Genomic DNA, 11,535 nt, shown 5'->3' on the forward strand with positions numbered 1-11,535 from the left:
TCGAGGACAGGGCACCTCCAAGGGCAAAGGCTGAGATCGGAGCTGCTATTATACTAAAACTGAACTCAAGTCAATCTTCCTTGCAAAGTACACTGGGCCACCCCCCAGCCCCCATACCTACCCTCTTCCAGCCAGGGTCCTCAGCTTCTGAGATGAATATGAGAATGAAGAATCATTGTTGGAAGACCTGAATTTCAGTCCTATTTCTGACACTGGCTAAATAATTCATTGTCTCTCCAATTCTGTTTATACATCTCTAAAATGGGGATAATACTTATATAAGCTGACTCATGTGCCAGTTATGAGGAAAGCACTTTGTAAACCATAAATGGGTGCTATATGATTAGAGGAATAATTGACTTCATGAAGCTATTGGTTAGCTTTAAGATTGAGTTTTTGTGATACCTACCCTCCCTAGGTACCATACCATAGACACTCCCAATTCCTGACCCAAAGATTCCACCCCCAAAGACAACATATTTCCATCATGATGCCCCCTCTTACTCCCTGAAGGGTTCTTCCTTCATTCAATTCCAAGTCAAAATTGAGCCTCCAACTCCCTCATCCCCATACAAGGTTTTAGACTAGGTAGAGAAGGTTCATGCTTCCATCTTGACTTTCTCACCCTCTTTGGGGTTCAACTCCTGGGCCTTCTTCATCTCTAGATCCTCTGTTTACATGTAGGCAGTGGAGCCACCCAGAATCATTATGTTGATCACTCACCAGAGGAAGCTTTTTGTCTCGAAGCAGAGACTAGCCAGGACTATTTGGGCACAGGCTTTGGTCATGCCTGATACGTGTTGTGGTTACAGGTCCAGGTTCACCATGTAGCCAGTGGCAAATCCAAAGAGGCCACCCAGGGCTCCAGGTCCAGAAATGGACGCTACCAATTTGTTGAAGGCCACCAGGGTCTGCAGATTCCCCAGCAGCAGCAGCAGGGGCAAAACACACAGGTGTTGACATTGTCACAGAATATCAGGCATCAGATGCTGCTGTTCACTACCAGCAGCACATTCTTGGTGTAAATGGTATTTAGGGAGATGTAGAAGTTGACATGTATGTGTAACAGCATGCTGAGCCACAACAGGTATTGTGGGGTCTTCTCCCTCCTGGTCCACATTGAGCCGGAAGAAAATGATGATACCACTGGCAAGCAGAGTATAGGAGGAGGTGATGGGCTTGAACAGCAGGTAGGAAAGCAAGACATTAAAAGCCGTGAGCAGCTAATGGCCTACATTGCAGAAAGCTACCCCAACATACTTGATACAAAGGTTGTTGAAGGTGATGGTGACAATAAAGACCATGAAGCAAGATGCTTCAGGAAAACTTGATGTGCATCTGCATAAAGAGGAGGTCCACAGTGCTGGTCACAGCTGAGACTCTTACAAAGGAGAACAATCACCAGACAGTGGTGGAAAGTGGCAAAGATCAAGTAGTCCAGATGAAATTAGAGACTGTCCATCAGGTATTATATATTCAGGAAGACCATAGACATGGAGGTGAACCAGTAAAAGGATACCACCAGGGCAATCTTCATTCATTGTCCTCAGTAAAAATGATTTCTACCCTGATTCTCCCTCTGTTGATGGCTCTAAGCATCCTCTGTGTTGCATTGTCATGATCCTGAAATCCCTTTGGGGGGTTCTGTTCATGGCAAAGATGGGAAGTGTGAGGGTCATTTATGCAACCTGGCAAGGTGGGCCTAGGGACGGATCCTTGGAAGAGCTAGGTGAGGAGAGAGGCTGGTGAGAGATGATGCCAATGTTATAGATGAGGAATTTCATGGAATCATAAAATGTTGAAGCTGCAAGGAAATCTTAGAACACAGAACACAATGTTGGATCTGGAAGAGAACCTAGCATGGAGAGCACAAAATAGTAGAGTGGGAACAAGGAATGTTAAGATCTTAGGGGGTCCTCAAAGAATCTTAAAGAACAAAAGATGTTAGGAACTATTAGGGACCTTACATCATAGAACATTAGAAATGACAAGAATCTTAGAATACAGACTATTACAGCTTAACTGTAGAATGTTAGAAATAGAAATAATCTTTAAAAAATAGAATGTTTAGAACAAAGGAAATGGGATATTTTTTTCTTTTAAAATATATTTAATAATATTTAATTGTTTCCAATTACATGTAAAGACAATTTTCAACACTCATTTTTTGGGAAAGATTTTGAGTCCTGTATTTTTTCTCCCCCTTTTCCCTTTCATCCTTCCCTCTTCCCCCTCCCCAAGATGGCAAACAATCTGATATAGGTTATACCTATACACTCATGTAAAGCATATTTTGACATTAGTCATGTTGTGAAAGAAGAAACAGAACAAAAGGGAAAAAACCCCACAGACTCCCACTCCCCCCACCCCACAGTGGAAATAGTGTGCTTTGATCTGCATTCAGACTCCATCTTTCTCTGGATGTGGATAGCATTTTCCATCATGAGACTTGGAATTGTCTTAAATTCTTGCATTCCTGAAAAGAACTGTCTATCAGAGTTGATCACTGCACAATGTTGTTACTGTGCAGTGTTCTCCTAGTTCTTCATTCAGCATCGGTTTATACATGTCTTTCCAGGTTTTTCTGAAGTCGGCCTGTTATCATTTCTTATATAGCACAATCATATTCCATTACATTCATGTACCACAACTTATTCAGCCATTCCCCCAGCCGATGAGCATCCCCTCAATTTCCAATTCTTTGCCACCACAAAAAGAGCTGCCATAAATATTTTTGTACGTATAGGTATTTTTCCCTTTTTTATGATCTCTTAGGAATACAGACCTAGTTGTGGTACTGATGCATATGCAGTTTTGTAGCCCTTTGGGCATAGTTCCAAATTGCTCTCCAGAATGGCTGGATCAGTTCACAACACTACCCACAGTATGTTAGTGTCCCAATTAGAAAATGGAATATTAGAGCAAGAAAGAATCCTAAAATAGAACATTAAACATAGAAAGAACTTTAGGATACATTGTTGAAGAGAGGGAAAAAAGTTTAACTATAGAATGCTAAGAACTCAAAGAAATCTCATAATAAAGGAAATGGAGTGTTAGAGCATGAAGGAACCCTTAGTGATAGTCTTACCAAGCCACCTCATTTTACAGGTGGGAAGGCTAACGCCTTATTATCTCTTAGCACTTCCATTGGCCCTATCTCATTCCTTATTGCTCTTAACCTCCTTGCAGCTCTTGGCACATCAGACCACTGCTTCTCCCTTGGCTTCTGCTGCCCTGCTCTCTCTCAGTTCTCTCCGACTGTACCTCAGTTTCCTCTGCTGGATTATCATCCTCTCCTTGTCAGTTGCCTTGTCTGTACCAGCCTGAGGAGGGAGCTTCCTACTTTCCCTAAGCAGCCATTCTTTTGCCATCTTTGGCCTCCTACAACTCTAAGGGAATTGTTCTGCCCCAACTTGGGAACTCTCTAGCCTTTCTAGATACACAGCACTATTGCCCTGGGACAATTCCACCCCCAAGGCAAAACCTCTATGGATAATAACATATTTGAACTCATTCTTGAACGACTGACATGTCCTCCCCCTGTCATGCCAGTGATTCATAACTCCCAGCTGCCCGTGTTCAAAGCCCTCTCTCTAACCTCTTCTTATCCCTTCTCCCCATCCCTTTCAATCCAAGCCTCTCTTCCCCTCCCAACATCTCTTGGAATCCCTCCACTGTGCTCTGGAAGGGCTGCTCTAGAGGACACAAACTAGCTCTCATCTTAAACTTTTTCCTTTCTTGATCTCTCGGTCTTTTTGCACTTACCAAGGCTTGGTTCCCTCCTGATGATTCAGCTTCTCTGGCCACTTTTCCCAGCACTGGTTGCATTTTCACTTATACCCCAGTTCACTTGTTGAGGGGTGGGAGTTGATACTTGCTCTCCATGGCCACTTCCAGTGTCTCTCTCCACTACTATCACTTGGTCACCTTTCTTTCTTGAAGTTTCATTCAGTCCCTATTTATCACCCACTCAACATTCTAGTGGCTGTTGTTGACTGACCAGGACAACTTTTGAGGGTAAATGCTCACACAGAGAATTTAACAATCAGCTCTCTTCAGCATATGTGAATTGGCTCTAGCATGTGGCTCTCAACCTGGCTGTCCTCCTCTTTCAGCCCCATATCAAGCCAGTTAGCAAGTCCTGTAATTTCTATCTTTATAACATCTCTTATATGGGCCCCCTTCTCCCCTCTGACACTGCCACCACCCTAAAGCATCCTCCTCATCTCAGGTCTGAACTATTGTAATAGCCTGCCGATTGGTCTCCTTGCCTTAAGCATCTCCCCACTCCAGTGGATCCTTATTACCTCTGGGAAGAAAAACAAACAAAAAAACCCCCTATTTGGTTTTTAAAGCACTTTACAACCTGGCTCTTTCCTGTCTTTCCAGTTTTCTTACACCTTAGTCCCTTCCACATAGTCTATGATCCAGTGACACTGGTCTTGCTGCTCCTCACACCTCCTGACTCTGACTATTTTCACTGGCTTTCCCACATTCTTGGAACACTCTTCTTCATCTTGGCGTTCCTGGCTTCCTTCACACCTCAGCTAAATCCCCACTTTCTGCAAATCGCCTTTCCTAATCTTAATGCCTTCCTTCCAAGATTATCACCAATTTATCTTGTATATATCTTGTTTGTGTGTAGTTTGCATTTGTCTTCCCTATTAGATTGTGAGCTCCTTGAGAGCAGAGAATAGTTTCTGTGTTTTTGCCCTTTCTTTGGATCTCCAGCATTTAGCATAGTGCTTCACACCTAGTAGGCACTTAAATGCTTATTTGCCCTGACTCACCTCTCTCTAGCTGTGTGACCCTGTGCAAGTCACTTAATCCTGTTTGTTTCCTCATTTATAAAATGAGCTGGAGAAAGAAATGGTAAACTACTCCAGTATCTCTACCAAGAAAACCTCAAATGAGGTCATGAAGAGTCAGACATGAGTGAAATGACTGAACAATTATACATATATGTATGTATATGTATATATGTGTATATTGGATTCATCTACCTTTATACAAATTAATCCCTATCGAATTAACAACCCTTAATCTTTCCATTTGTTGCCTGTTGGACATCTGGCTGTCCTGTAAGCATCTTAAAATAAACATACCCAAAAAGGGAGCCAAGGTTTTCCCAGCAAAATCCATCTCCTCCTCCAAACGTTCTCATTTTTTTTTTCTGCTGTCCTTCCCCTTCTCTCACACAGCCTCTGCTCTAGTTCAGTCCCTTTTCACCTCTCCTCTGGACTATTATGGTAGCTTTCTAATTGACTTCCCTGGCTTCAGTCAGTCAAGAAATAATAAATGCTTTTTGGCTGATTACAGTTTCTCTCCAATGTGTTCCTTGAGTAACTTCCAAATCGATACTCCCAAAACAGATCAAAAACCATGTTCATCCCTTACACAAAAATGAATGGTTCCTAATTGCCTGAAGGATAAAATACGAAATCCTCAGCCTGGAATTTAGGATCATAGATTTAGAGCTGGCCATCTAATCTGACATACTCCTCTTACAGATAAAGAACTGAGGCTAAGAATGGTTAAGTATCTTGATTAAGGTCACACAGCTCTCTCACATAGATTTTGAACCTAGGTCTTCCTAAAAGCAAGTCCAGCAATCTATCCATTAGACTTAGCTGACTCTAAGGCCTTCCACAATCTGGCTCCAGCCTATCCTTCCAGTCTTATTTCATATTAGTCTCCCCCCTCCTCCCACTCACTTTCCATTGTACTCACATGTGCCTGCTAACTATTTAGTTAGCATTTCCCCTCCTGTATCCTGGCCTTTGTACCACCTGATATACTATTCTGGATTTCACCTCCTCCTATTTTACGCCTAGAATCTTTTGTCAAAACAGAATTCAGGAACTACCTCTTGCAGGAGACATTTTCCACTCTCCCCTTGTTAGTGCTGGAATGGCTTTTATTTTGTATTTTTAATTTATTTTGTATTATTTATATCATTATTAGTTTATATTTATATTTTATTATTTAATTTTAAAAGTCACTTTTATTTATTCTTTATACATTTTTATTCATTTTGCATTATTCATGTATTATTTTTTGAATATACCTACTTTGTGTAGCTGTTGTAATCCCCACTGGTACAAAAAGTTTGTGGAGGTTTATTTTGTTTTTTGCATGCCCAGAGCATAGCATAAGGCCTTGGACGTGGTAGGGCCTTACTTGACTTGCAGCCGGTTTTTTAACCGGCCTATTCCTGGGGCCGACGTCACCCATTAGAGCCTAAGATGTCCCGTTTCATTCCAGCGCCTGCGCAGCGGAGGTTTCAGGCCCAGGGAGGACAAACGACGCGCCCATAGATGAAGCCACGGCGGGCACCCAGTCCCGGAGGGGTTTCCGCCGCAGCCCCTTCCCAGGTCTGAGCCGGCGCCGCGATGTCCCCATCATCTCCTCCCCCACCTCCTACCCCACCTACCCGGTTCCCCCCCGCCCTCAATGCCAGGGACTCAGAGAGAGGGAGGATGGATCTCGGTGACAGAGCACTTTTACTTTCCTCCAGATTCCCTCCGCGTATCTACGGTTGGGATGTTTCCATAGTAACGCACCCTTCCTTCCGGTCCGCCAGCTCCTCGGCGCCCCGCCCCCCAACCTTTGACCATCGCTTCTCCCCGCCCCCTGCGGGTTTTGTCCCCTTCTTGAGGTCGAGCAGCCAGTGACGCAGGCTACAAGGGCCCGCCCTCCTGCGCGCCGGCCAATGCTCTGTCGGCGTAGCGAGGAGCCGCGGGTCCTCTCGAGCGGGCTCTGCGGTGGGCGCGTGCTGATTGGTGGGCGCGGAAGTCCGTGGGTGCTAGGGCGGTGTTCTGCTGGGGAGCCCGGAAAGATGGTGGCGGGACGCAACAATCGGTAAGAAAAGTGTGAGGCCTCGCAGGCTCTGCCGTTCCCTCACCCCGTGGGGTCAGAGATGGAGCTCTCTGCCCTCTTGGGAGGCATTCCGAAGTTAGACCCCTAGGACCTTAAAAACAGTGGCCTGGACACTTCTGGGTCAGGAGCGGAGCGAGGTGGTTGGAGGAGGATGTGTTCCTCGTCCCCTCCCCCGCCCCCGGGGGGGGTAGGGTCAGTGATCGGCCACACCCCCTCCTAAGCGCCCTTTCGGTTTGGGGGGAGAGGGAGGAATTGGCCTTGGTCCGCGCAAATCCCGCTTTTAAAGCCTCCTAGTGCTTCCCTTCTATCTCTGTACCTCCCCCCACAGGCGCATTGGTGAAAACATGGACTGAGCGCTTGAGGTCGAAGAAGCCCTTATTCTTTCGGGCCTTCCAGATCCCCTGTATCCACATGGCCCTAACCGCCTTGAAGGAGCTCCAGGCCGGGGAGCATGCCCACTTGCTAGTCTTTGAGGTGGGCAGGAACTCCCAGTTGGACTCCCTGAGCTACCAGTCCCCCATCATGCGACGAGTCTTCATGAGGTTCCCGGAAGTGTTGTTCATACACCGGACCCACAATCCCCGGGGCAAAATACTGTACACCTTCCTGGTGGATGGCCCTGGGGTGCAGCCTGAGAGCAGCCTCACCAGGATAGTGTATTTCTCTGTCCCAGCCAAGGAGAACACTGAAGGGTTGGTTCAGCTGTTCCATACTTTCAAAAAGTTTAACCCCGAGTGGGAGAGAGTTTGTACCATCCTAGTAGATCCTTATTTCTCACTGTTGCCTGTTCTAGCTATGGAATTTCCATCTGCAGAGATACTTCTTTCTGCCTTTCATGTATGTAAGTTTCTTCAGGGAAAGTTCTACAGACTTGCCCTGGAGCACTCAGTGAAGAAGCTGCTGCTCACCACTCTGAAGAACACTATGTGTTCAGCCACAGCCGGTAATCTGAAGAAAATGCACACTCTCCTTAGTGACTCTGTACCCCAGGACCTGCAGCCTGACCTTCACCTGAGCTGGCTACTAGATGATCGTATCTGGCTGGCACACAGGTGGAGGAGTAAGGCTGAGAGTATCTGCTACTTTCAGGACTTAGAGCTCACAACCCGGGTTTTAAGCCAATTCTTTGGTATTGAATTGGCTTTGGAAAGGAGTATCCTTTCCCTGATAGGGTATTTGAAGCAGAAGGTGGAGAAGGAAGGGGCCTCCAATGCAGACCTGAGTATCCCAGCCAACTGTGCCCCACCAGAGCCTTCTGCAGAAATTAACAAGCTCCAAGAGGTGGAAGCCTGCATCCAGCATTCCTTGCAAACCATCTGTGCAGAACCTGCTGCCCAGCTCTGCTTGGGAGAGTTAGCAGTGGTCCAGAAGTCTGTACAGCTGATTGGCTCAAGCACAGACAAGGTGAATGTCCAGATCCTAGAGGACATGCATGAAGTACACCCTCAAGGCCCCGGCAGCTGTACCTGCCACTTCAACCAAACATTTGGTCTGCCCTGCCGCCACATCCTGGCTGTTCTTAGCTCCCGTCAGCAAGTGCTTCAGCCTGAAATGCTACCTGAACAGTGGAAACCTGGCTGCAGGACACTGCCAGGAAGTGTAACCAACCTGGCCAGTATCCTGGGCAGCAGGTGGAATGTGGCCCTGGACAAAGAGCTGATGGTAGCATTCCTCACTGGGGAGGTGAGGCGGCTTTTGCTTCAGTGCAGCCGGGAAGAGTTTGAGCGTCGATACAACACCCTCCGTGAAATGGCAGACAGCTGGATTGGACCTTATTTCCAAGTGCAAGTCTAGGCTGTCTTTCTTTCTCCCTGCTGGGTATACTCTATTCTGTGACCCACCTAGCTGTCCTTCCTTAACCCAGCCAAAGGGGGTGATGGTTATTGCCTAGGACAGTGACATAGCCTTTGAGCTCCAGTTTTCTCAGCTATTAAATAGGGATGTCTATCCTGCTAACCTACCTCACAGGATTGTTGTGAGGAAAGCATTTTCTAAACTATAAAGTGCTAAGAAATGAGATTTGTTTTTACCCAGTGGGGAAAAGGAAAGGAGTAATGTACCCCACCACATTCCAACTTGTTTTGCAAGCACATAGTACTCTTTTAAGGTCAGCTGATCTAATAGATGAGAAGAAAGATTGAGACCAAATGACAGGTCAGCTCAGTTGCCCAATCAACTGACTCCCATCTCCCTGTGACCAAGCAAATTAAGCATTTTTGCAGCCTAGGGAAGAAACTCTCTTAGCACCTATGCTCTACATCCCATTGCCCTCCTTGGTCTTTGTCACTAAACCTGAATGCTGCTTATGTCAATATTGCTCATTTAGAACCTTAGCCCACCATTTTCCCCGCAAAAGAGTATTTTTTTGTCATTTCTAATATCCTGTCCCCTGCCCACTGCCAGCAGGGGAAATTTGGGTGGGATAAAGATTTTTAGCAAAGATAGTAAGTTGACTGATTGCTGCTACCATAGAAATAGGAAATGAGTACTACCCCTTGTTCTCCTCCCCAATCAGTTTTTGTAATCTTAAGTTATTGCACTGTTTTCTGGCCAAACCCATTTCCCTGTAAAAGTGAATAAACTTCCCAGCACTTGGCAGTATTGAAGCGCTGATGTGTAAATATCATATACTCCCCAGACATAGTCCCGTCCCCTGCAGAAATGGGTCCCCCACCTAGCTGCCCAATAACCATACAGAGAAGCCACCCAGTGAGTCTAGTGCAATTTCATCTGGCTACAAGCAGGAACCAGGACCCTGACTCCTCCTGGGCCCCACCAGTGGGGCCTGGCCAAGCACCATGTGAGACTGGGCCTGACCCCACCTCCCCTCAGTAGCCCCCTCAGGCTCTGGATGGGCCATCATGAAGGCCTGGGCTGCCCGGATCATGTCCTCTTCCCTCAGACCTGGGACAGGCACAGTGGGGATGCCAGCAATCATCATAGCCAATGTGAGGATGCAGATGTCAGGCTGGGAACTAGGATCCTTGCCCCCTGCCTCTTTGGGCACCAGCAGGGCCCCTGGAGATAGCCCACAGAGCAGCAGTGGCCCGTGCCCTCCAAGGCCACCCATCTGCCCTCCAGCCAACTGAGGGACCCTGCCCCGTGGGCAACCATCCTCCCAGCCCACGTTCTCAAGCTGCCTCACGTGAGGAAACTTTCTGCAGTATCTGCCATGATACTCTTTCCGCCGAAGCGGCTCCCAGCCAGCCCCTCCTGGGCAGATCCCAGGTTCTGGTGTAGGTACAGAGTGACCCCAGGACTGGGGAGCTGCCTGACGCTCAGCTTTCTGGCTCAGTGGGCCTGGCCCTCCAGGGGCCACCACCACTGGCTCCATGGGACCATAGAGGCTGAGAGAGGAGCTTGGAGGGCCTGCCCCACCTGCAGAGACAGGAATGACATAAAAAGTGGTTTACAACCCCATGAGTCCCTGAGGACAATGCATAACTTTAAGAACCACCTAGGATCAGGCAAAGGGGAAGTTCTGGTCAGGGAACATTTTGAACATTTATATGGTCTAAAATTAGAAGGGCCTTTAGAGATCATCTAGGCCAGCACCCTCATTTTTCAGATAAGGCAGTCCAGAGATATTAAATCAGTTGCATCAGGGTACCTACATAAGTGACAGAGCTGGGGCTTGAACTTTGCTATTCTGATTCTTAAATTCCAGGGTTGATCTAAGTGCTACCTTGCCGTCATCTTTGGGATAGCAGCTTTGGGACAACAACTTCTTGGGACACAGCATACAAGTCACAGCATGCCAGAGGTAGTTGTTCCTCTAATCCAACCTAAGAAACCATTGTCTCACCTTGGCCGGGAGTAAGGAGACCCGAATGAGCTCTCTGTGTCATGAAGTAGGACATGGCTACCATAAGGGCCCCAGGTTGTGAGGGAACAGTAGGACAATTCCTGCATGTCTTACCCCACTCACCCTTCTAGAACCTACCTCACAACCCTAGCCTGTGTTGGCTGGAATCTACCTCATAGCACTGGCTTGTCCATTCTAGAACCACTGTACCTCTCTATGCCAAACCAAGGCTAAATCTGTGAAACACGTTGTGTCTCAGAAGGAGTAATATTTTGGGAGTCAAATAACTTGGGTTCAAATCATGTTCTATGCTCCTTACCTGTGTGACACTGGGCAAGTCATTTAGTCACAGCCTAAGTGTCTTTATTTTTAAAAGAAAAAGGTTAGAATAGATCTCTAGCATCCTTCTCAGCTCTAAGTCTTCTGATCCTATGACTAGGAATCCAGTGATCTGGGTTCTAGACCTAGTCTTACCACTGACCTGCTATGTGACCTTGGGCAAAGCACTTTCCCTTTCTAGGTCTGTCCCATCTAAGACAAGGGCGGGCAAACTACTGCCAGAGGGCCTGTTTTTCTACAGCCCATGTGGGCTAAGACTGGTTTTTTACATTTCTAAAACTGTAAAAACCATTCTTGGATGGGGGTGTACCAAAAAAAAGGTCACTGGTCAAGTAGTCTGCTAATAACCCCTGTTCTAGAACAAGAGCAATGTATTAGATTATGTTTCTAGTTCTAGGATGTCCAGTAGAACACTGGATAAAAAAAAAAAACAACCCCGAAACTGGGAGATCTGGATTCTTGCTCTGGTTTTACAAAATACATAAGTGTCCTTGCCCAAATCATTTTGACTC

General features: G+C 46.6%; 2 protein-coding genes and 1 pseudogene across 2 annotated transcripts; 1 reads left to right on the plus strand and 2 right to left on the minus strand.

The window, feature by feature from the left end:
• Positions 1-674: 674 nt before the first annotated feature.
• Positions 675-7,292, minus strand: LOC118842274 (annotated as a pseudogene).
• On the plus strand, positions 6,667-9,617 carry ZSWIM1 (zinc finger SWIM-type containing 1). The gene is made up of 2 exons (XM_036752367.1): positions 6,667-6,861; positions 7,208-9,617. The coding sequence occupies exon 2, from the start codon at positions 7,291-7,293 to the stop codon at positions 8,671-8,673; it is 1,383 nt and encodes a 460-aa protein (XP_036608262.1). The 5' UTR covers positions 6,667-6,861; positions 7,208-7,290; the 3' UTR covers positions 8,674-9,617.
• On the minus strand, positions 9,603-10,739 carry SPATA25 (spermatogenesis associated 25). Its single transcript, XM_036752370.1, has 2 exons — positions 10,685-10,739; positions 9,603-10,257 (listed from the first exon to the last, which is right to left on the minus strand). The coding sequence occupies exons 1-2, from the start codon at positions 10,737-10,739 to the stop codon at positions 9,614-9,616; spliced, it is 699 nt and encodes a 232-aa protein (XP_036608265.1). The 3' UTR covers positions 9,603-9,613.
• Between the last annotated feature and the right edge of the window lie 796 nt (positions 10,740-11,535).

Source organism: Trichosurus vulpecula, chromosome 3 (genome assembly GCF_011100635.1).
Source record: "Trichosurus vulpecula isolate mTriVul1 chromosome 3, mTriVul1.pri, whole genome shotgun sequence".
NCBI lineage: Eukaryota > Metazoa > Chordata > Mammalia > Diprotodontia > Phalangeridae > Trichosurus > Trichosurus vulpecula.